The sequence below is a fragment of the Onychostruthus taczanowskii genome, unplaced genomic scaffold (assembly GCF_017590055.1).
Source record: "Onychostruthus taczanowskii isolate IOZ18803 unplaced genomic scaffold, ASM1759005v1 scaffold76, whole genome shotgun sequence".
Classification (NCBI taxonomy): Eukaryota; Metazoa; Chordata; class Aves; order Passeriformes; family Passeridae; genus Onychostruthus; species Onychostruthus taczanowskii.
The window spans coordinates 1488392-1513938 of NW_024505450.1; the positions used below are offsets into that span (position 1 = coordinate 1488392).

A 25547-nucleotide genomic window follows, 5' to 3' on the forward strand; every position below is an offset into this window, starting at 1 on the left:
TAAACAAAAGTGTTTGAAAAGACAGGTCAAGGGACCATGCAAGAACTGATAGCTATCCTAATTAATCTATGAATTAACTTGTTAATAGCAGTTTGTTTAATGTCCAAAAGGCTGCTGATAGAGAAATCTGTGGTGGCGGGCTCCAGTTAGCCTTGCAGACCCTGCTGCTCTCAGCTGTAGTGTTCAAAACTAGATTAGTAGGATAGTACAACAGGCAGCACAAGCATAATCCTCCTTTGACTCAATGGTCCAGATAATAACTAGAAGGTAAGATATCTCACTTAGTCTTTGTTGATATTAATGGCAAAAATGTTTAGAAAGCTTTTCCCAGACAAGCATTTGATGCCAGTAACGCTCCTTTCTTATTATATTAGTTTTAAACTTTGGTTCTTTAGGTTTTTTTAAACTTTCAATTTTATTCTGTAGCTGGGCAAACAATAATCTCACTGACTGTATTCTCCAATGAATAAGGTAAACATATTTCACCACTTTCTTCTCTTCACTGTAAAGTTTGAGGCAAAAGCCCACAAAATATTGAGCATGAGTTTTTTGTGAAGCTATGAAAATACTTAACAAATTGATTATGGGCAAATTAAGATTATGGGCAAATTGAGATTCAGTGATTCAGATTAAGAGCTGTGTTGCATTATTGATAGAGTATGTGTGTTCTATCTTTGCCAAGCTCTCTGAAGAGTTCGTCAGAGAGAAATGGAGGGAAAATATCCTTTGTAAATTTTTATCATAGAAGCCTATTAATGTTTGGTTATGGTGGAAGTTGCCATTGGCTGACTGTATCAGTTTATGCTGGGAGCAGATGTGTAATATCTCGTGGCTGCTATTCTGTTTTGCTTAACAGGAACACAGTGACTTTTATCTGTTTATTAATTTAATTATTAATTATTTTTATTATTAATTTAAGGATTTCAAGAGGATGTGTTCAGAAAAGGAAAAAGTATGTAGAGAGAACTACAGATGCTATCAGCTGTGATGATATTGAATACAGTGATAAATTGGTATCTTTTATGAAAATTCCTGTCTTAAATTCTATCTTAAAATGTCTGCTTTTGATTTGATTGTTATGGCACTAACTTTTTCCTTGGCTTGCTCTGTTGTTAGCTTTTTGTGTTTCACCTAGTATGATTTTACAGAAAGCCTAGTTTTGCTTTTGTTTGTGGCAACTTTTTAGTCTCTTGTAATGTGCCAGTACCTTTTAGCAACAATGTGAGCTGTTTTCTGATGCAAATAAAATCTTGATTAAAAAAACCCAACCAAACACAATTAGAAACAAAAATTAAAAAAAAATTACTTTCAACGGGGTTCATGTAATGTGATTCTATTTTAGTTTTTAGGCGTGGCTCTGTGACCGTAGGTTGTTCTGGTTAGCTCTGGAACGGTAAAGGACACGACAACCCCATTCCCATTGGATCTTCCCTGTTTTCTTTTACCCTGGCTTTGTTTCACTTGCACTTTTCCAGAAGCAGCACGAGGGCAGGTTTATTTCTCATTTAAGAATCAATTTAATGCCATGCCTTGGGTGCACAAAAATACTGCTATTTCTTCATCTGAACTGACCAGTTCAACTTTGTTTGCCTCCTTTTCTATTTCTTCGCAGAAAGAATTGTTTAGCGTTGGAAGGGGCTGCCCGCGGGGTCACTGTCGCCGGAGGTGTTTAAGGAAAGGCCGGACACGGCACTAGTGCCACGGGCTGGCTGACACGGTGGTGTCCGGTCACAGTTTGACCTCAGTGATCTCAGAGGTCTTTCCCAACCCAATCCATCCTGGGAAACCAGGAATCCGGCTCCCGGGGCAGCCTAACCCACCCGCCCTGAGGGCGTAGTTGAGCTCCCTGTACCGCCCGGGCCCAGCGCCGCCCTGCCCCAGGCGGCGCCGGGAGGAGCAACGGGGAGGCGGAGCCCGAGGAAGGGTCAGGAGGCGGAACCGCGAGGAGGAACTCGAGGAAGGATCAGGCGGGATCTGCGCGGCCGGGGCTGAGCGGGCCCGGTGCGGCGGGAGCTGCGGGCGAGGCCGCCATGGAGACGTTTGCGGTGAGGGCCGGGCTGGGGCTGGGGCTGCAGCTGCGGCTGCGGCTGCGGCTGGAACTGGGACTGGGACTGGGGCTGGGGCTGAGGCTGAGGCGGGCCGTGCCCTCACTGCCGCCGTGCTCTCACCGCCTGCCCTTCTTCTCCTCCCAGGGAGCGCCTGTGGCCATCGCCGTGGCCGTGGTGGCGGCGTCCGCGCTGCTGCTGCTGCTGCTCCGAGGGACGGCGCGGAGGCCGAGCAGCCCCGTCACCCTGCAGGACCCGCAGGCCAAGTACCCGCTGCGGCTGCTGGACAAGGAGGTGCCCGGGGCTCTGGGGATATGGGGCATCGGGGCTCCGAGGGCAATAGGTGCGCTGGCCTGGCAGGCTCTTGGCCGTGAGCTACCCCAGGGATCGAATCCCCAGAGCAGGGCACGGAGCCCTCCAGAATGGCCGTGCCCCCGCAGCCGCGCTGTGGTGCTCCCAGGGTAGAGCGGGGTGTGTAAAAGCGTTTGTGGCACAGTGCGAGCTGTTGTTTCCCGATGCTTTGCATGTTGAAGTGCCGGCTGAGTTCCTCCCTGCATTCCTGTCCTGGGTGCCCCATGAGAAGCAAGCCCGGCAGCCGAGCTTCTGCACGGCCGTGTTGCCTGATCTTTGGCCGCAAGCATGCGATGTGCTCGCTGGCCTTGGGCACAGGGTTTCCTGGTTTTATCTGTGCAGAGATGCTGTAGGGATTGTGCAGGCAGGCAAAAGTCACTCCTTGTGGATGTAAAGAGCAGAAGACTGCTTCTGAAATTCCTGGTTATTTCAACTTTGTTTTTCAAAGCAGTTTTTGTGTCCTTTCCCAGCATTTGGCTTGCATGCTAACAAAGAGCAGGCTTGCTGAAGCATATTGTGTTGAGTAGAGTTCGAAATTCAACTGTAGTGGTGATGCTGACCTCATTCTAACTTTGGTTTTTTAGGAAATCAGTCACGATACTAAGAAATTCAGGTTCGGGCTACCCTCAACGAATCATATTTTAGGATTACCTGTGGGTAAGTTCTGTAAACAATTACATGTATTTCTGGTTTCTCACAGTTCTTGGACTCGTGACTGAATTTAAGGCTCAGCAAAGCAAGGGGTTGAAAGCTGCATCTGAATGCTCCTGTCTCAGAGAAAAATGTTTATATACCAGGTTTCCCAGAAGGTGGTATTTCTGATCTTTTGTGAGTGCTTTGTCCAGTTGTGTGGTGTAGGTTAGAAATGGAGCAGTGAAACTGAACTGAGCCTGATGGAATTTGTCACCAGTCAGGATATAGGCAAGAATGGTATCTGTCAAAGCTTTTTCATGTTTCTTATTTGCCTTCTACTTCCATATGGTCCCCTCAGTCTATTGGCAATTGCCCTCACGGTTTTGGCAAATACAGTCACACTTGTAAAGGAGAAAGGGGACAACTCTGCTGCCTGGGAAGATGCTGAAATATTCAGAGCCTTTCCTGTGCATGCACTTACCTTTGAATTACACACGTTTCCATGCAACTTTATCTGGAGCTGCACGAATTTCAGCCTAGGATTGGCCTTCTTTCCTGTGCCCTGGAACACTGATAGTACTGAACCTTGGACCTTGAATCAGTGAAAATCGGTGTGCAGGGGAAAGTCTCTCTCTGATCTGCAGATGTGGCACTGTTTGTTCTGCACTGTTTGGCAGCTCCCTGTGCTGTATGGCAGGTGTCAGGGTCATCCCATTCCATCTGTGAGCATGTCCTTGCATGCTGCCTGTTTTTCTCCAAACTTTCTTCTGGCTTGTATGGGACAGAGTAATGGAATTAACTAGGCAATCGGTAAACCAGCTGAGATGTGCCCTGCAGTGCATGTGTTTATCCAGGTTCATTCTTAAGAATTTAGGAATAAGATTCTGAAACTATATTGCTTCCTGGAGGATTCCTGCTCTGTGCTGAAAAAGGAGAAGAAAGGGAATGTTTCATGGAGCATTTATATGGCAAGGATTTTCTCTGGCATTGCACGTGTAGCAGGTTACAATGCCTGCCTTTCTCTCTTGTCCTCCAGGGATGAAAATGATAATCAGATTGTAACTCTCTCTCCCCAGGCCAACATGTTTACCTTTCTGCAAAAATTGATGGGAATCTGGTGGTTCGAGCCTATACCCCAGTTTCCAGTGATGAGACAAAAGGTTATGTTGATTTAATTATAAAGGTAAATTTTGGTTTCCTTTAATAGAGATAAGTTGCTAACTGGAAGGAGGGCAGGCACTTCATTTTAGTGAAATAGTTTGTTTTGATTTAGTCATCAAATTTCATTGTCTTTCGTTCAAATTTCATTAAATTTCATTTTCATCTAATCTCATATTTTTCAAATAGGGTGACTGCATGGCAAACAACTCATTGCCCTTGAATAGTAAGTTGTATCCTGTGTGTCTGCTGTGTGGCACTGAGGGATGGCAGAGGAAGAGTAGAGGGAGGAGAGAATCATCTCCCTGGCAATACTTTAGGAATTTCCCTAATATCTTTTACTTAACAGTGCATGGATACTGATCTCTCTCCCTCTAGATGCCTGAGCTGTTGCTAATGCTTAATGCAAACAGCTCTAAGCAGAAAACAAGTCACACAAGGGAAATCCTTTAAGCTAGGAGATGCAGGATTATCTGATCCCAGGACTTCTGGATTTCCTAATCCTTTTCTATGATAGAGTTTGTCCTTAAAATCCAAAAAGGCAAAAATCCACGCTTTTTAAAAATTATTTTTTGCATGTTCTGTTCTTCATGTTACAAGGGTGGTGAATTGTTATGAGCTGTGTAATGCTTCTTATGTGCTTTGGAAGCTGAAAAAGCTGTTCTGTGGCTGAGGAGGAAAGGTTTAGAAGGAAAAGATGCAGCAATGCTCTTTTCAGAAGGAACAGCTACAAAAATGGGGTGACATAGGGCAATAGTGAAATGAGGGCAGCAGTACATAATCTTCCTGCCACCCATCCCTGTTATCCTGGCTGTGTGCAGGGAGCAGAGGGATGTGTGCCCAATAGCACATTTCACTTATTTTGGCTGTTTCCTGTTGCAAGGCTCAAGAGATAACTGAGAGCAAAGAATTGCCTGGATTTCTTTCTCAGGTGTTGAATTTCAGACCTGCACAATTGTGTTCTACAGATACTGTCTGCAGGAAAGTTAGTGGTTGATAATATGCAAATGATTGTTCTTACAGGTCTACTACAAAAATGTGAACCCCAAGTTTCCAGAAGGTGGGAAGATGTCCCAGTATCTAGATAACATGAAGATTGGAGACACCATTGATTTCAGAGGGCCCAATGGACTCCTGGTCTATAAGGGGGCAGGTACTGTGACACACAAAGGTGGGAGATCAAAAGGGAAGTATTGGTTATTTTCAGAGGTGTTTTATAAAACTTGACACCTATAGAGAATCTTCTTTTTTTTTTTTTTTTCTTTAAGTGGAAAAGAGGAAAAACCACCTTTCCTAGACTTGACCATGAGCCTGTCAGAGTTGATATGATGGGAAAGGGTACTTTGTGTATGGAGTAACTGATGAGTGTCTCACTCCTGGGACTATAACACTGAAAAAAATTGCTATTGCATTATATGACTGAGAAATCTGCGCTGGAAATAAAATAGCTCAGCTATACATATGGAGGGAGATGCTCCAGATGCTTCTTAAGCAAGTGAGATTGTTGCTTAAAATGTCCTCTGAGAATCTCAGTGCTGTTATTGACTGAGAGCCAGCTCCATTTCATCATAACACCAGGTCTGAGTTGACTGTGAGGAAATAAGCTCAGAGAAGTAATCCTCTTGTAGGATACAAGTGAAAGACTTTGCACTGATCTTGCCAGAGAGGAACTGTGCACTTAAGTCTCACCTCAGAGTGCTCAGCACTTCTCTGGATGCTGACCTCTCTCCTGATGATTCTATCACAGCAGAAGGGAGGGATTTCCAGAAAATTTTTTTTATTACTTGATCACCTGTGGTAATTTATTCCCATGAAATTTGTGTCCATGTTTGTTTGGAATATTTCTTCTAGGTACCTTTCTTATCAAGCCTAATAAGAAGTCTGAAGCAGAGAAAAAGTTTGCAAAGCACCTTGGGATGATAGCTGGAGGAACAGGTAAGGGTGTGTGGGGTGTCTAAGAGAATGAAAATGTTCCACGGATATATGTGAGGACTGTCATTGTACTTTAGTAGCAGAGTATGTACACCTGCATTTCTTTTCATTGATTTCTTTTCATGGTGGCAACACTGAAGCAATTCCAGTGGTTTGAGCTCAGTCCTGGGGAGTGGCAGCCTGAGGGTTTGAATCCTAATTTACCTTATGACCTCAGAGAACTCACTTCATCGGTGACAAAAAGTATTTTAAGAACATGTCTTGAGGGGTAAAATTATGTGATGGAGAATCCCGAAGAGAAAAGCCCTGCATACAAGAATTGTAGGTTTGTTTTGGAGCTGTTTGTCATAATGGAAACCTCCAATCTCTGCACACCATGTGGATTAGAAATCCAGAGGTGTGTAGCCCTGTGCAGACTGAGATCCTGTTGAAGACTGAAGGGAAGCAGCATTAATAGTGAAACTGTAGCCATGGAAAGAAATAACCACTTTAACCCTTTTGGTTTTTAACAGGAATAACTCCTATGTTGCAGCTGATCCGTCAGATCACAAATGATCCTAAGGACTCCACAAAATGTTACCTCCTTTTTGCTAATCAGGTGAGTATTCTGACCCATCTGTTTGTTCTTCTTTAATAGCCCACTTGGTTTTGCTGGTTTCTGAGCTTTTTAAACTGATGGCCCATGTTTCACACTCTTTCACACTTAGCTGTCTCCTCGTGGTTTCACTGAATTCCTACATTAGGGAGTAAATACTTCAGCCAGATCCTGATCCCTTTGCTCATCTTAGTCCTTCACTGATTTCAAGGAAACAGGAATTGTTTCCATTAATCTGTTTGTAGAGCTAACCTTCACCATGCTGGTCCAGGGACATTTGCCAGGGCCAAATTTGCCAGGATCAGGGACAAATCCAGCTCATTGTGATTTTAGCCTGGATTAAAAAGTTATTCCAATTCCAATGCCATCTTTAGGACTGTGTTTAGGTGACTGCTAAGTCTCACAGTTTGTTGTTGTTTACAGAAGCCTGTCATGATAATAGCTATCATGGAAGGGGCAAAATACTAATTACTTTCTTGATTTGCATAATTTTTATCATTGCATTTGTTGTGGATGGCAGGTGAGCTCCCATCAAAGGGCTCCTGGGATGGTTTGGAGCTAACCAGCACTCTCATTTTGCAGACAGAAAATGATATACTGCTGAGAACTGAGCTAGAAGACATTGCCAAGAGGCACCCTGAGCAGTTTGTGCTGTGGTACACCCTGGACAGACCTCCAAAAGGTAAGGACCCGTGGAAATGCCTTTGCTTATCCCTGTCAGAGCTTCACTCTTGCTCAAGGGGACAGCAGAGTAATGCCAAGTGTTCTTGTCTTACACTTTGAAACTCCTCAGAAACAAACCTTACTCCTCACACCCTGTTTTAAAAAGGGATCTAAGCCAGTTGGGCCTTAAAAATTGGGAGCTCATAATTAAATTTGGGTCACATGTGTTATCTAATGCATCTTTTCATGTATTCCAGTTTTTGGGAGTTCCATCAAAAGTTCAGCTCTGTTTTGGGCTATCTCCCAAATCAGGTTATGTTAGCATGTTGTTGATTAAATTGTTTAACACCTGTAAATAGTACGTGCACATCTTTGTTTTGCAGCAGCTCCAGGTTAGATTCTGGTGAAACAGAGCTGTGTGTGTATGGATTGAGCATCATTTTCCTTCTTGGCTCACTTCAAGAGGCAGATGCATTCAATAATACTACTGCTTGAAATAATTCAGCATTTCTTTCCTCTTTTAATTTGTTTTCTCTTATCACTAAATGACATGGCAGAGCTTTTGTTGACACCAAACTATGTCACCTCACCACTCCATCTCAAAAAACAAAAAGTACAGGTCTCAATACCCCTCCCTGCCACTGGGTGACTCCTCTTCATTGGAAAAGCTGATTCACTCTTCCTTTTTATTCCTATCTGCTCATTTCTTTTAAGTTTTATAATTTATTGTTTTAAGACCTCCATGTCTTATCAACCAAATCCTTGTTATCTACATGCTTGTTGTCCCTTTGGAAGGGGATCACTAGGTTTGAGCTGAGTGAGACATTTAACCCTCTCCTGGCTTGCAGTGATGGTGCCACAACTTGATTCTTCTGCTACTTAATGAGGTTTAAAAAGGTTTCAGCTTGTACAGAGATTCAAAGTAATTGAATTCATTTCTTTGTTGCAGACTGGAAGTACAGCTCTGGCTTTGTCACTGCAGACATGCTGAAAGCCCACCTGCCTCCTCCTGGCAGCGAGACCCTCATTCTCATGTGTGGGCCACCACCAATGATTCAGTTTGCCTGTCAGCCCAACCTGGACAAGCTTGGCTATCCCAAGAGCAGTACATTTGCTTACTGACACTGATGTCACCTGATACCTTTTTTGGAAGTACTGCGTATTTTTCTACAGGAACAGTTGATGTGCAACTGTGCAGCAATTGTATGTGTGTGTGTTTTTTAACATCTTGATGTAATTTCTCTGATTTATAACTTCATAATTACCTTGTGTGTTTTAATACTAAGAAGTTGAGAAATTGTCTTAAATTTTGTGGGAGTTACTTAGTCTTACCTCTGCAATTAGTATTTTTATACTAATTAATTCTGAGGGGAAAAAAATAAAGATGAATGGCCATCCACATGGATTTGTGTTAAATCATTCCACAGGCAATAAAAGAGAGAGGAACATTCAGAATTTATTCATAACAGTCAAAAAATAAGCATTTATACCAGTGTTATGCTAATTAGGATTTCTTGCTACGTATATTTAAAAGACTCAACTGTTTTATGGATTGACTATTCACAGCCAAGTTAGCACAACAACACACTGGATTGTAAATACAGCATTGAAAGAAAACAGGAAAGATTGTGTTTGGAATATCCCAGGGCAGCTGGAGCAGCCAATCCCATTTGCAGTGCTGTAATAAGTCTGTTGGCTAATCGACCTGACAAGGTATTTCAAATGTCTGTGCTACCTGAGCTAGCACTGACTGCATTGCCACACTGGTACATTTAATACCTTTTATTAAACATCAGTAGTTTGCTGATGCATCAACTGATTTCTCACTCTTCTGAATTTACCTTTTTTTCAGTTTGCACTGATTGAAAAGAACTTGTCTTGATTTTACCACTCAAATCACGTGCTTATCTTCTTACACCTTATACAGTGCAAGGTCTGTCATGAGAGACTGATGAAGTGAGGATCAGGGTAGATCATCTGTAAAAAGCACCCCAGGTAGTTCTCAAAGAGCCCTTGCTGCATCCTGTGGCCAGCCCTGGAGCTTTCCTCTTTCTTTGGGAGGGTTGTGGCTGGCAGTGACCTGCCCTCAGGCTATATTGGAATCTAAAGCAACACCTGCAGCCAGCAAGGAGAGAGTCATGCAAACCAGCCCTGTACAAAGTACTTTTCTTTACAGTTCAGGAGATTTTTTTTTTCTGGCATTTATCTGTTTACTAAGAGAGCTTGTTAATAGCTCATTAACACAGGAAATGTACATGTAAACAAATGCCACAAATAATTGGTGCTGTAAAGGTGACAACTTCACCCTCAGCCCCTCAAAAAGTGAGAGGCCATATTTCCCTCTGATGCAATCCTGTGTAGCCCAGTACAGCAGTAACAGATTTATTTTGTCAGGTGTTTTAAAGAAATAAATCTTTGTTTTCATTCTGGAACTTCCCTGGTAGTCTCAGAGTTACAATTTCCTGCTGCAGTTGTTTTTGCCTTAGGTAAAGATTTGTGAACATGGCAGCTTGTCATCCTAATAAAAGCAAGGGCTGGATGGACAGTACTGTGTTCCATTCTTCCCATCCTACAGTGCACTGACTTGGATAAAGAGAGGGCAGGACAGGTGCCAGTGAAAGGGAGGAAAGATTGAAATAATTTCTGGGGACTAGTCTGGCAGGACCACAGAAGTGGTGAGTGAGCCATTACTGCTGCTCTCACCAGCTGATTTCCAGGTAGCTCTGATTAGCCCCCATGGTACCATTATGTAGTAATGATTCCTGCACTACAAGTTAATTATAAAAATAAAAAATTACAAAAGGTCTTTCACATAACAGTACATCAACATAGCATGTAAAAGTCATCTGAATAAATGGACAAAGCATTGCCAGTCTTGGCTTTCCAGACTCTTGGTATGAGTCCCACTCCTCTCCCAACTCCTGTTTCCTATTACATGACATGGGCAAACAGCACAGAGGAGAGTTACCTGTTAGGTGTGGCTACACTGACGGTAGGACATGCTACGTGGGAGGTGGCAGTGGCAGAAAAGAGGTAAAGCTTTCCTGCTCCACGGCATCCAGCTGCTCCTGGCCACTCCTGCAGGCCTGAGGTGCAAGCAGTGATCTTGGTCCTGCTGAAGCATCATCTCCAGTCTTCAAAGGTCGGTGTTAAAAACCTGCTGTCATTCAGCATTTCATCCTGGCTCAGCAGTGTCTGAAAGAGCAAGATGGGAAGGGCTGAGGTGTTTGGTGAGAGGCCTGTGCTCCCACAGACCCAGCTCACAACACAAGGGGTGGGAGCCACACACAAAGGGAATTTCTTCAATACAGCTTTAAGTAAACTTTTTTGCTTGGGGAAATTTTTAGAGATTTTGTGTCTGGCATGCAACTCAACTGTACTTCATAATTCTTCATTATGTCTTCCAGTCACTTATTTTTATTATTTAATACATTGGCTTTGTGGAATGAAGAAGCAAGAGCGAGGTGTTTTGTCTTGCACAGAGTTGTAGCTCATGTAAATTTCCAAAAGTCTGTACCTCATTCTTAGCTGCTGTGACTGAGGTGGTGGTTACCTGCAAAATCTTTGAAGAATTGCTTTCATTTAAGGAGATGAATATCAGTCATTTTGTCGAAGAGACATCAGAGTTCATGAAAACTTAGGCCTAAATGAAGCTGAATTTCTACAGCAATTTAAAAACAGGGCTTTTTTTTTTTTTTTTTTTTTTTTTTTTTTTTTTTTTGTTATGTTTTTGGCTGAATGTTCCAATAGGCTGTAATGAGATACTTCACAAGAACAGGGACCCACTTACTCTTCATTACCACTAGCAATGACCAACTTTCAGAGAGTTTTAGGAGAGCACATGGGTGACCGGAACAAGAGAGGAATGAGTACTTACCGTGAGGTGGGTTATGCCTTGGGAAAGTGCCCCTATTTGCATTACTGTGCCTTCTGAGTGTTCCATCTGTAAAAGCAGTCAGCAACTAGTTCAAATCAGACAGCATGTGCAATTTTATTCACTCTACATGCAGCTTTGGGAGGGATCTGTGCCTGGACAAATGAAGCTGGGGTAAGTCGAAAAGCTCCTTTACAAAAATGCCTCCGTGGTACAAGGTATGTGAAAATGCATTTAATGATAGGAAGAGTGGATCCTGATTAAGAGAGATTGATTCCATGAAACTTGGCCTCTAATTCACAGAAAGATAAAAAAGCTTAACTGATATTATCAAGGAGAAGTAATATTTTCTGAATGGTCTGACACTACTCATTTCTGGTAAGCTTTCACAGGCAAGAAATCTGACCTCTTTTTACACAGAAATGTCACCAGTTCTAGGGCATTGTGATTTCCTGTGTGGACCACATGCTCAGGTGTCATGCTTAATAGACAGACCATGCTCCTAGAGAAAAATCCAGTCTCTCTGTCATGCTGGAACAACTGCACAGTGCAAGTTCTTGGCTCAAACAACAACTTCTTGGCTCTTCTCTCACAACTCTGAGCTGAGCAAGTGGACATCCACACTCACAGTCAGGGTTTCTCCCTATTTAGCAGCAGTACATTGAAGAAGGCCATGGTTAGCCAGTGAACACAAATGAGATGTTAGATGCACTGAACCATGCAAATGAAAAAATTACCTTCACAGTTAGTCTTTTCAATGTTGTGACCATTCTCTTATCAGGCTTAAACTGTTTTTATGTCAGTGGAGAAAGGCCAGTTTACTCCAGCTGCCTCTGTGTGGCTCTTGTGTGTTGCTGAAGTTCACACAAGGCTCCAGGAGCGCTCCGTTTTTCAGGGTTTTACATCCCTTTACACAACAGCAAAGTTGAAATAAAATTTGATGGTTTTATCACAATTTCTTTGTATGCTGTCTAGACAGTTTCATTCACAAGTTCACTACTACATTGCAAAAGTGAATTAACGATTGGTTTATTAATAATTTGTTAATTGCTGATGCATTTTCTTCACATGTATTATCTAGGCAGAACTACTCCCCACTGTACACCATGAAAAAAAATTCAGTTGGAATCTGATTACTGCTCATTAAAAAATACAATCCAGTTGTACTTTAATATAACTCGATAGCTTTGTACAAGTTTGTCCAAATGAATTTATTACATTAAAAACCACCCATAAAGATAATGAAAAAAAAATAGTGTGCCATACTAAAATTATGAAAGCTGGAAGTACAAAAGTCTTATGTTTCCTGCAACCACACCCTTGACTGACAAAATACCTCAATCTTCAGAGTGTAAAGGTGTCATAGTCCTGAAAAAGGGCTCGAGGATGGATGAGTTTATTATGATGTTGATTAAAAAAACCCCAACATTCTTAGTCTGGAACCCTTTCCAGTGTCCACAGCCAATACTTTTCTCTGTGAGTTCATGCGGATGTAGCAAGAGTTTGTTATAGGGGAACATTTGGTTATTTGCAAGCTTTGGAATGCATGGAGAGGATGAGATGAGCATGGCATCACTCTGTCTGTCCCACCTGATCCAGTTCCCTGTCAGTGAAAGGACTAAGTCCTTTGTAGCCACTGTAGTTTTTGGAAGTACCATTCGTAGCAGCAGGGCTTGTATCCATAGGACAAATGTAGTCTGTTGATTCGTCAAACTTCTTTTTCCTTAAGTTTCCAAAATGCGAAAATCCAAGTTTCTTTGGCTAAAATAAGGAGTCAACACAAGTAGTTTGAGTAAAGTTGTTCTGTAAACATTCAAAATCTTCCCCTTTTTCAATTACTGCTATACCCTGGTCATTCAAGAACGTAGATTCTGAACGAACTACACTTGTTCTCACACTGGAGTTACAGCGGATGTCAAATGTGTTTACATGATGCTCCTTCTAAGGAAAAGCAGAACAGATTGTTTGGTTGTTTTCAGGACCTGATTGAAACAGATACATAGTAAAAGGTCTGGTATATAGAATTAAGGGAAATGTAGCACTCCTGTAATTCACCTCTCCCTACCCACCTTTGTTCCTTACTTTCTTCATAATTCAGAGCAGAGAAGTCTGACACTGACATCTCCTTTTTGACAGCAGCACCTACCCGAACTTTGGCAGTGGTGGTCAGAGGTGTGTATGCTGCTGACTCCATGGTTTCTCTTTTTTCTTGTTGTGCCTCTGGCCCAATTAACACGTTAAAATTGGTGGTGAGGTGGCGGCGCAGGAGGGTCTTTTGGGGTGGGATGTTCAGCAGCATGGCCAACGTGTCGCCGTTGAAACGAGGTTCCAGAATCTGGGAAAAGGGCAGGATGTTTATTTTTTATATAAATATTTGCAATAATAAACTATTACAGTGCTTAGCAGAGGATTTCTCACTAAGTACCTGTTCACATTAGACCTTTTATAGCTCATTCATGATACTGGGGTTTAAATGGGAAATACCTGAAAGGAGCCAAGAAAAAATGCTGAGAGTGATCAGGCAAATATGTGTTTATATTCATCATCAAACTCATCAATATATGTTTATATTTATCATCAAATCCATCAATATGTGTTTATATTTATCATCAAACCATGCATTTGTTTGGGTTGAACAAGTTTCCTTTCAGAATTTTCTTCTCTGCTCAGGGTAAAAACTTAATCTGTGTATGATTTCTACAATTGTATTTTTGCAAAAATTCTACAGGATTAGAATCATGGTATTTCAGAACCCTGACATTACTGAGCTGCAAATAGTTCTGAATGTTTTGAATTAAAAAAATGTCATTCCTGACTGCTGTGGTTTCAGGGCGGTTATTTAGTGTGGCTCAGAGTTCTGGTACATCACTCAAAGAAACACTCAGTGATTCCTTATCAAAAAGCAACTTTTGCACTGCACAGCTGAGGTTTCCTTTTCTGTGCTGCTGTCATACACTCGTGCAGAGCTCAGCTTTGATTACAGAAAGTGTTTTAGCTGTTCCTTTTTTATTTTGGCTTTCCTTTGTAAAATGAAGACACGTGGATCAGACAAAGAGGCTCCTTAGAAGGCCTGATCACGCTGTCACATTGCAGACGTGTTTGTTTCTTTCTGCTGGATGAACATCAGACAAAAGATGGTTCACATTACAGCCTGTCAATTTTCAAGAGTGAAATGGTAAATTCTTACGATCAGGCCCCCGTGCACTCCGCTGCCTCGAAGGTTGGGTGCGTATTCTGCCAGATCCACTGATCTGAGCCATTCCATCACCCTGTGGTTGGACCACTGCACCACGTCGGAAGGAGAGACATTGTTCTGTTGGAGAGACCACAAAAGGTGATGACACCACAGCCTGCACTGAGTGTGCACAGCTCGTATCTCAGCTCAGATAAAAACAGCCTCCCTCCTCTTCCTCCAAGGGCTTCCTCCAGCCTTCCCTGACTGAGGGATTGCTTCTCTTCAAGGCCCCTTTCAAGCAGTCTATGATGAGATGGCAGACCCAGTCTAGTACTGATGAAACCCCATGTGTTGCATCAGGAAGTACAACAGCAGAGATTACAGATTGCAGGGATAAAAAGGGAATGGTTTGACAACAGGGTTATTGACAGTATTTCTTAGCATTAAACATTCTAAGAAAAAAATGCTGATCAGGTAAAACTGTACAGATTTTAGAAATTAGGTCAGGTGAAGAAAAATCACTCCAAATTATTCTCTTGGAAGATGAATTAACTTTTTTTTTCCACTATGCAAGTAACTTCTGAAGAGAAATGCATGAGATTCAACTAAAAAGTGATGTAACTGCTGCTTAGGTGTAAGTCCCTAGAAGCAATGATTCTGTTGTATCACAGTACACTTTCTATCCCCTTTGGCTGGGACCAGGTAATTTGTACTTGCTGAAAGTAACTTATTTCAACATTCTTTTACCTCCTCAACTGGCCTCCTGCGCAGACAGTGGGGATTGAAGCCGTTGACGTGCAGCACATGAATGGCACATTTAATACTCAGGTGATGCAGCTGACTGGTGACTTTCAGGAAGAGAAGGTCGTTCTGTGAAATAGAGAGACTTTGAGGTGGCACAGAACGCACAGCAAAACAGATATTCTCCCCAAGAAGAAAAAGTTTAAATTTGCTGTGTAGTTTTATATAACACTACAGTAACTGTGGTTTAGGAAAGATGAAAGTTTATACTTTAAAGAGGGTTTGGGTTTTATTAGGGTGGAAGTTTGGGTGGGGTTCTGCTGTTGGTTTGTTGGGTTTTTTTTTAACATTGCATCATAGCAAGACCTGCCTAAAAAATGAAGGCAGGAGTGTAGCCTGTTAAGACAAATCCAGGCCTTAATTAGCCAGACTTGGGCAGAAGAATAGGAAGAAAACAGTGGCTGTGTGTTCATGGTGTGCTGTGGATGTGGTCAGAGCTGTACAAATCACTGGATTTTCTGCTGTTACTTTGCTGAATATTGTTGTTAGCTTGGTGCGAAGAACAACAAGCTCCAGAGGTTACAGGTAAAACAAGTCGTTTTACTTTTAATTGTGGTGTGCTACATGATATTGAAAGAAGGACTTTGCAGAAGTTAGCCCTAACATGTGACTTATTTTATGGACCTTAGGAACAAACTCCATACACTGGGCAGCACAAAGGAATTATTACTGGCACTATTTCTGTCTTGCAAAAATTCTTTAACTGCTCACATTCAAAGCAAAATTTTAAAAGTGTTTGCTTATTCAGAAGTTAAAATTGGTAAAACTGAGGAAAAAGCACTGTACTTACCACAGTTAAGTACTGCAACATCCTCCCATCTACTCTGGATTCATGGAACTGGTCTTTGTACTGAGGCAAGCCAATGTCATCCAGCCACCCTGCAGACATGAGAGCAATGGGGAACCAAATCCAGATCGGTGAGAATGAAGCCCTTCTCCCCTCTTGCCTGGCCTGGCTTCCTTTGAGGCATTCAGGTGGCTCATTCTACCTGTTCCCCTCTCCTGAGGACAGCCTCTTGCCAGCAGCCTGAAAGCAATTCCCACCAACCAGCTGTGCCCACAGCAGCCCTGTGATATTTGGCATACAACTTGTGCTGGAGCACATCTCGTGCAGCATGGAGCTCTTCCCAGACTGAGCCCACCCATTTGATTTCCTGCTGTCTGACAGAGCTCCCCATGGGAGAGCATACCACAAGCTGTACGTTTGGATGTCAAGAACAGCACAAAAATCCTCAATTCTTCTACGGGGAAACTTAGTGCTTTAAAAAAATGTCTGATAAGTGCTTGGACATGAATCAGGCTGCCCTCTCATAGAGGTGGGAGAAATTCCTTCCCAACCAACTCCGGGAGAGTCCAAACACTTACGTGTCACCCAGATATGATCAAGTTGTGCAGACTTCTCATCTTGTTTTGCATTTATAGCTTTAATGGCCAAAACCAATTTCTTCCTGTGCAGTGGATGCTTTATTCCCATTTCCTGCAATAAAAAAACATTAACAAAAAGTTTGCCCTGCCTCTGGCTCCTTTCCTCATGTGAGGTAACTATGAAAATTGATACTGTGGATTTCAGAAAGGTAGAGCAAATGGTTAGGAGGGGCCTGGTGGGACAGAACCAGCAGGAAGAGAGAAGCAGTGATTACCTTTTCCATGTCCTGAGGTGTGGCAGTTAACAGCGTGTGGCCTGATGTCACCCACTGCCGGGCAAAAATCACGTACTGGCCCAGGCCAAAGTCCTCCAGCCAGTTACAAACTCTTTCAGTGCTCCACTGAGCAAAGGGGGCATTGTGGTCGCTGAAAAGTACAAGAAACATTGGGAAAATCTTAAAGGAAAGAAGGAATGCCCCTATTGGAAAGCTCACGGTGTGCCAGAGGCAGCACAGCAGCAGATCTGTCAGGGTGCTGAGTTCTGGGGTGTCCTGGGAATTTGGCGGCCCAGCCACAACCTGTGAAAAGCTGCAGGGCAGATAAGAATTCCCCGTCTTCTGTTGGAAAAGAGGGAAAAGGGAATTGCTGAATCCTCATCGTTATGCAGATGAGGAGGTAATTATTATCCTTGTTCTTTAACAAGGTGAAATTTGTGACACTCCACCCAGCAGCTGCAACTTGCAGCTGGAGGAGAGCAGGCAGGGGATGATTTTGCCGCCAGGGAAATTCGTTCCAGCTCTTGTGGAACTCCATGTGGACCAAAGTCCCCAAGAGGATGGTTGGGCTGCTGGGCACAAGAGCACCAGGCTGTGCCAGGGGGAGGAGCTTGTGATAAATAGGTGTGATTCGTGCTGATAAAATTGAAACAGTAATCAATATGGATACAGTAATCAATATTTGGAGATAACAAAATGGTTAAAAACGTAAAAAGCTAGGAAAGCGGAGGGGAAGGGTCTGCCCCCCCTTTATCTTCTGCAGATGTTCGAGGCAGGAGAGGGAGTCAGATAAAGCTTGCTAAAATTAACTGAAAGAGGGAAAACTTGGGTGGAAATCAGAAATATGTTAATTTACAAGATTTATTATATTGGCTTATACAATTTTGGTTTTGGCATATATGATATTAGCTTGGTGTGCATGTGTAACCCAAAGGTGAAATAAAGGACACCTGAGGAAGAGGAGCGGCCTTCATCTGGACGACCCCCAAAGAGAGGTGCGACCCCTAAAAGATGGTGGCGCATGCGCGGTGAAGATGAAGATGAGGGTGGAGACACCAGTGTAATAAATCGAAAATAGGAGGGGATGCTGATAATAGACAGTATAAAGGGGGGAATTTTGGGCTTGGCAAGCTGGTACGTGAGGTGGCAGGGGTCCCAAGGCCCTCGCACTCCGTACCCCGCGGTAATTTTGCTTATGCGTCATTACCCGAACCAGACTATATTTTATTATAACCATATTATACTGCCCATTTATTGAATGTATTCAATTTTATATAGTTTAAACTATTTCATTTAAATTTCATTAAAATTATTGTTACATTCAATTTTGTTTGGCCTTTTATTTGTGATTGGATAATTGGGCAAACGTAACAAGCTCTTACCTCTTCTGGCCTTTGGTGTCCTTGGATCGGGATAAGCGAGGTCCAGCTGTAGCCCGGAGACCTCCCCTGCGAAACTCTGCCAGGCCCAGGTCGTCTGCAGGGAAGTTACCTGACTGAGTTCTTCGTATTCTTGCAAGACAAGAGTGCCACGACAGGACTGTTAGCTGCTGACAGAGGATGTTTGTTCTGCATGGAAACTACAGTGACAACTAACTGTGCATCTCCCTGGAAACCGCAAATGCCAAATTCCGGAGGCAGCTGAAGGGGTTCTAGGAAATTCGGTCTGGCCCTAACTCTGGGGGAAAATAAAGGAGCTCTGCAGAGCAGCTGTAACACTTTGATCCAATTAATAATCCAGACTTGGAAATGGCTGCTGTTGCTGAAGCAGATCAAGTGGACACAGTGCAACTGTGCCCTGCTTTCTGTTCCTTCTGTTTTCCCTTTTTTTTTTTTTTACCTGGTGTCTTTCGTAATGAGCAAATTGCTACAATTTAATTTTTCATGGCTAATGAAACTGCTGGCATGCTAAATTAATAGCATTAAGATGACAGCAGTGCCTTATTTCTTTCACCAGCATGATGCTGTGAACACTCCCAACATTTTTTCCACCCCCCTGTGTAGATATGGACACACCTGTGCAATCCCAGAACTGCTTTCTCTCCCCAAATTTTAGGTTATTCTTGCTATGGATAACTGTAGATTTTTCTGGGAATTCATTCTCAGCTGAAATGCTTTGACAGTGAATAAAAACAAAAATGACCTTACTTCCCCCAGATTTTCTTGATCCCTTTTGGATTCTTTCTGTTTTCTGGAGCCCAGGGAGATTGTGGACCTGAATCCGTTCCCGAAGAGAGAGGTGAAAGGTCATCTGAGACCACTGAGCCATCCATGTTCTCTGTTTCTCCTGGGTTAAGAACAGTATTATAGTCACATTTTATACTCATTACTGATAGAGTTGTTGTCTGGGAGGCTGATGTTTAAATGCAGGACATGATACAAAAGTACAGATACCTACAAAATTATTATTTTATTTAAAATAACCAAACATGCTCAGAAGGTGAAAAAACAGCTGGACATTTGATAAAAAAAAAAAAAAAAGAAAATAATAAAACATTGGGTAAAATAATTCTGTTATTTCAGTCTTTTCTATTGAACTACGTTATTTGAATTAATTTCAGGTCTTCTTGCCTGCTCTTAATACCTCAACTCCATCAAAATCAGTGGGAATTTTTCTAAATTCAGTGAAAACAGAATGAAACCAGGAATAACTGTCACAAAAAGAAACCCCATGTGAATGCCACACAGCAGGAGCTATTACTTCATTTCAGTACTGCACGTAAGGAGTTCAGTCTAGAGGGCCCAGCTGGGATTAGTATTTCATAGGGAAAGGGAGAGGGAAAGGAAAAAAACCAAAGTAAGCAGCAAACTGAGTGTTCAAGTTGCATCTTGTGTGGATACAGTACCTAACACGGGTGCACTGACACTCCTGCCGCGATCTTCAGTCATCCCAAGAAGCAGAAAGCCAGATGGAGAAGCAAAGAAGATACAAAACACCAGCAAAATAAAGTTACAGAAGGGCAAAGTAGTTAAGCTAAGCATTAAAAGCAGGAACAAAAAGTAAAAGAAGCAGTTATGCTCGACGTGGCAGTGAATATGCACAAGCCCCAAGAACTCTGTACAGATCATCTTAAAGAGGTAAGGATGGAAATGGATCTGTTTGAGCTTTCCTAATTATTCTTGGAAAGTTTCAGCTCTTTAAGGAAAGACTAGAGAGCTCTATGAAGCCTGCAGATTATCTGAAATGAAGCAGTGGCTAAGATTGCATCAAACTGCTCTGAAATACAGAATTGGAGGTGGAATGAATTCATTGCACGTGCAAGAAACAAAACTACCTGCAGAAAAAATTCTCTGTATTTAAGAAGCCATTGCTTGTTTCTAGAAAAAAGATAATTTTCCTTTTCAAGCTCACCCACCCTTGGATAATCCTGCAGTTAAAGACACTTCAGCATGGCTCATGCTTTGCCTGCAAAGTTGCCATCACAGAAAAAAAAGCTCTTTCAAAACCCCTAAACAGCCACAACCTATTGCAACCTTGAAACTGCAATGTGCTAGCAGCTTTAGGGACCATGAGGCTTTAAAATTAACCAATCCTCACCAAAGAAAAAGAACTACAGCAAAAAAAAAAAACCCAAAAAAACCCAAAACCAAAAAACCCCACCAAAAAACAAAAACCAAAACCCACTGTAACTTTTTAAGTGCAGGAAGACTTCAGAATCACAAGGGTAACTCTTGTGCCTGAGCTCCCAAGCCCTTCAGTCCTAAAAAAATACTTGGCCCTGTGCATCACTCTTAACTCCTTTTTGTCTACAAATCTGTGCTTAAGGTGCCACTGAAAAGAAATTAATTCAGGATTCCACAGGGCTGTGGCTGTGGAATGGAAATATGTTTGTAGTTTCAAAATCCATGGATGCTTTTCTGCATGCAGTAAATTAAATTTTCACTAGTGGGTCCTCCACAGCTAAGCAACCAGCAGTGCTGATAGAGGGATTTTTACCCAAAATGTTCATGTTTTTGATGGTTGTACTGTGAAGTTTCTAATGGCATTGTCAGGTGCAACAGAAAAAAAACCGTCAAAATTAAACTCATCCCTCATTCTGCCACGAGCAGAATATGGGAAATTTTGGGAATATTTGGGAAAAAATACGTGAATGTTTCTGGTATTTGTTAAAAAAAAAAAAAATAAAAGCAATAATTAGTAGGACATTCCCTAAATGAACCACGTGAACATCACAGTGCATGGTTCTGGCACAGCAGATTCCATCCCATGCTATGTCCCAGCCCCTCAAACAGTCTGGATTTTCCCCCTGGCAGAGGCACAGGTACATACTCAGGCCAGGGACGCCGTTGTCATCGTTGTCACTGGTGCCACATCCCTCTGGGGAGCTGTACATCCCCTGCTCTCCGTTCTGCAGGGCTCGGGGCAGCTTTCCTGGCAGCGTTTGGTACTTGCTGCCTTTCCCCACTGGCTTACTCTGTTGTTTTTAAAAGAGGGAAAGATAAAATAAATACACAATTCAGATTGCTCACAGCGTCTGCAATCTGGTACACAATGTTCTTAAAGCTGAGAAAAAAGCATGGTTCAAAATGACTCCACTCCCTGCACGTTCCTGCTTACAGACAACTCAGTTTAAACCCATCCATCAGCTGACAGCTCCCCAGCTAAAACAAAGCCTTGCCTTCCCTCATCTGCCCCTCCCACTTCATCCACTCTGCATTGCTTTAAAATATTAATGTGAAATATTACCTGCTTTTGCCATAATAATTTTTATAGCCATCTCCCTTTACTCCATGACCCTGTCACTATTTAATTGATCTTTCCAAGGTCAACTTTGATAGCACCAAAAATGTGTTTAGTTACTTCTCAGATCATTTTTTTCCCCACCAGACTTTCTTTGTTTCTGCCTCACAATTGTATCTTGCTGGAATTCAATCTAAAAGTATTTGTACACCTCAAATTCCCACAAACATATTTCCTACCACCGTTTAATAACAGTAAAAGAATCAAAACCAAAGTTAGGGTACAGAAATTTAACTTTTGATTTAACTTTTGTAAGGACAAAAATCTCTTTGCAGAGACAGAATTGCACATGTGATTTTTTTTTTTTTTTTTTTTTTTTTTTAAGAATTACAGCTAAATATAACTGCCAGTTCTATCACAGAACCTAATTTTCCTTGCATTCAAGTGACATCTACTTGGGCACCTTGCTCCTTTTACAAGGGCAGATGAAATGTTCCCATAATTCTGATACTTCTGAGCCTAATAAGTTCCTTTTCCAGGCAAAGCATGTGTTTCACAGAGGTACTTTGGCCTACAGTTTTGGAAATGGATTGTTGGGATTTCTTCAGCACTGAATCTAGAGGAAAAGATGGATAAGCCAACACTCTGGGTGAAGGCTGCAGGACAGGGATGCTTTTTGAGACAAGCAGTGAACTTGACATTCCAGCTGCCATTGAATTATTAGGGGGAGAGGTGTACATCCAATAGGTGTTTTGGAGTAAACCCCCACTGGTAAACATTTCACTATCAGAATGGACGTTTCATAGGAAAACTTTGCACTGGAAATATGCAAACTATATTTAGTACAAAGGAAAGTACAGTGTGCTCCTCTTCAGTAACCCCGTTCCAACAAAATTTTTTCAAAACACTGTCTGTGACAGGATGATACATTAAAAATGCTATGAGATAACTACTGCTTTATCTGTTCTTACTCCAAGGCCTAGAGGATTCTTTGGATACCACAACTGCAGGCCAGATTGCTCAGGTCCTCCACCCCTGCTCCTTTTTGGCAATGGCAGTAGATCCCAACTTGTACCAAAATTATTGTAAGAGTAGAGAAATTGTGTCTTACATCAGCAGTGTGTATTCTGAGAGTGACTGACCTCAGCTTCATGTAACAAGCTTCTAGATAAAAAGTAAAAAACCAGAACATTTCCCTCTCAAATATTTACCCCCTGCGTTGTTTGTCAGCAGTGAAACTATGCAAACATTTTGAAGAGAAAAGGAATATAAAATGCAAACCAGCCATACCATCACAGCACACCACACCACACCAGAGAATTGTTAGGGAAGGTTGCAGTTAATATACCTCTTGTTCTACAACAGGCTGTGCTGGTTTTCCATCTACATACTATGGAGTTTCAGGGAGGGCAATTGCAAAGTTTTGTGGAAAAAAGCAACAGACAAATGTTAGTATTAACATACATACATGGAACACCAAATGTAGTCTTATTGCTATAGAGATCGTGCTTAATGTATGGACAATATACTACAAGGACTGTTACCTCTTAATTTCTTTTCAATCTATTATTTAATACTAATTGTGTTTGTTCATTCCCCACTCTGCAAAATTCCTGTTTAAGTTCTGTTGCGATCAAAGGAATTTTGCTGTTTTCAGGTTTCTGGGTGGTCTTTTTAGAGTTGCTTTGAGTTGGGAACCCAACAGCTGTTTAACAGACCAATATGAAAACAACTGACATAAAATAATACACACAATGCTGTATGGATCCAGCTGAAACCATAAAGAGCTCTGACAGAAACCAAATGATAAAAATTCCACCACAGTTAGGTCAGGGACACCGATGTGGTTTATTATTTTATTACTATTATTGCTGGAAGCAGTGGGAATTTGAGCTTTGAGCAAGGCAGAATAACTCCAGCCTAAATGTGTAGGTCCAGCCTTATCACAGCATATCACAGAGACAAATTCAGATTTTTGGATTAAGACAAGAAAATAACTAAAATTTATGACAAGAAAACCTTTAGCAGTTCTCCATGGAATGAAATGTTAGTTCTGATTTGTCATGTGTGTGAGTACAATCAAACCAATGCAGCACAAATGTCACAAATTTCATTCTACTTGGTCACTATCCTCTCCAGCAAAATATGAAAATATGTAAGAAAAAAATTTAAAAATTTAAGAACTGGAGCAATCATATGACTGGTATCTGGTTTCAAAGGCATTACTGGGTCTAGGTCACCTGGTATCAAGCCTAATTTGGGTACAGAAAACAACAAGTCTCACAAAGCAGAGTTACAGAAATCTAGAAAAACATCAGTATACATAACGACAAAACAAGACTGTGGACCACAATGTAACAAGACTTTACAAATTGTGAAGTTTTATTCTGGAGTGGAATTAAAGCCCTTGAAGTGGTCCAGCTGCTTTAACTAAGGCAGCATCGCTGCCAACATTTCAGAAAGCTCAGGGAAAACTGAATAATATAAAGTAATATAAAAAACTGCTACATCCATACACCCAAAAACGAATCCTATGTGGAAATACCCAGTCCCAAGATTTAGCTACTTTCAGGATTAGCTGCCTTAATATTTTTGGTGACCTGGAAGTAAAATATATTTAAAAAAAAAACCCTTATAAACAAAATAATACTGCAGTTTAACAACATGACTCCTCACTATTTCTTGTAGTTCCCTTAAATATTTTTGTTTCTCTCAGGGCAAAAACTGAATTTGAAGGTGTGTCTACACGGGTGTGTCAACCAGCTTGGAAATGGGGGGGAAAAAAGAACCTGAGCTGTTTTAGGGCTCTTTCCCCACATACAGAGTTAGTGGTGGTTAAAGTTACTGTATGCGTAACAAAAATAATATTTATGCTTGATCTTTGTCTTTTAGTTGAGACATTAAACACCAGAAGCTGTGATTACAAATAAACCAACCTTTTCCAAGGATTCGCTCTGCAAGTCTTCTAAACTACTTGACTTTTTTTTCTGTGGAACCCTTAAAAAATGGGAAAAAGCTGCAGTTAATACAACGTGGTTTGTTTGCATATCACCACTGTCTCATGCACAGCAGCTGCATAAATCACATAATGTCTGCATAAAACGTAGCTCAGAATTAAGATATTTGTTTATTTTATTGTGTTTTCAGTCTGAAAATCATGGCATTGAGAACAGCAGTAGATGAAGGCAGAAAGAGCAACAAGGCATCCTCTGAGCAGCAGTGCAATGCAGCCAGGCCCAGTGGGCAGCTGTAGCCTTGCTCCTCTAGATGATTTTAGAAACTCTTAACAAGCACAGCAGTAACTCTGTGCAACATTTAGGGATTTTAGAAAGGGAAATTGTTTTACATTTCGATGATGTTTTACGCATTCTCACCTATTTGTGACTTCCAAAGATTCTTCCTGCTGAGAAATTAAATTGCTTGAGGATACTGGAATGCTTCCACTTTAAACAGAAATAAATTTATATATAAATATATGATATAGAAACATAAATATATATTTACATGTTATATAATATAAATACAAATATATATAGCATAAAGTAATATAATAGAATATAGACTATATATTTTATATAACATATATAAAATATATGAAATATAATTATAAAATAATAATATATATGTATAAAATATAATTCTATATTATAAATTTATAATACAATCTAAATATATTTATATTATAGTATAAATTATATAAATATATAATGTATGTTATATTAAAATGCTGATTTATTCCTATAATTTAAGCCTTAAACACCTAAGCATTGCAAACCTAATATAATATATATTTTTATATTATATATTTATAATATAAAAATATTTATATTATAAATATATATATTATAGAAAGATATATTATATATAAAAATGCTGATTTATTCCTATACTTTAAACCTTAGCATCTAAGCATTGCAAACCTCCACGACAAGCACAGCTTTCACAAGTGCCCCAAACTGCAGCAAAGCCAAGAACAGTCAAAAGAAGATGCCAACAGGGA

General features: G+C 41.2%; 2 protein-coding genes across 16 annotated transcripts in view; one reads left to right on the forward strand and one right to left on the reverse strand.

Annotated features, from left to right (window-relative positions):
* The first annotated feature begins 1922 nt into the window (after window positions 1-1922).
* LOC121345923 (NADH-cytochrome b5 reductase 2) lies at window positions 1923-8503 on the forward strand. The gene is made up of 9 exons (XM_041423247.1): window positions 1923-2045; window positions 2193-2339; window positions 2981-3053; window positions 4106-4212; window positions 5211-5340; window positions 6039-6122; window positions 6632-6717; window positions 7297-7396; window positions 8327-8503. Exons 1-9 carry the CDS (start codon window positions 2031-2033, stop codon window positions 8497-8499), a joined length of 915 nt encoding a protein of 304 aa, XP_041279181.1. The 5' UTR covers window positions 1923-2030; the 3' UTR covers window positions 8500-8503.
* A 1939-nt stretch (window positions 8504-10442) lies between these two features.
* PPFIBP2 (PPFIA binding protein 2) overlaps window positions 10443-25547 on the reverse strand; it is a 91828-nt gene continuing 76723 nt past the window's right edge. For 13 of the 15 annotated variants that reach the window (XM_041423238.1, XM_041423243.1, XM_041423233.1 and 10 more), the window contains 15 exons: window positions 24922-24990; window positions 24484-24544; window positions 21137-21281; window positions 19713-19745; window positions 19015-19153; window positions 18250-18378; window positions 16868-17018; window positions 16593-16704; window positions 16018-16106; window positions 15174-15296; window positions 14439-14564; window positions 13398-13586; window positions 12842-13012; window positions 11255-11320; window positions 10443-10572 (listed from right to left, as the gene is read on the reverse strand). In XM_041423238.1, the coding sequence (XP_041279172.1) occupies window positions 10501-10572; window positions 11255-11320; window positions 12842-13012; window positions 13398-13586; window positions 14439-14564; window positions 15174-15296; window positions 16018-16106; window positions 16593-16704; window positions 16868-17018; window positions 18250-18378; window positions 19015-19153; window positions 19713-19745; window positions 21137-21281; window positions 24484-24544; window positions 24922-24990 (1675 nt within the window). In that variant the 3' untranslated portion in view covers window positions 10443-10500. Of the gene's footprint in view, window positions 10573-11254; window positions 11407-12841; window positions 13013-13397; window positions 13587-14438; window positions 14565-15173; window positions 15297-16017; window positions 16107-16592; window positions 16705-16867; window positions 17019-18249; window positions 18379-19014; window positions 19154-19712; window positions 19746-21136; window positions 21282-24483; window positions 24545-24921; window positions 24991-25547 lie in introns of all 15 variants that reach the window. The other 2 variants (XR_005954034.1, XM_041423234.1) reach the window with 2 other exon arrangements.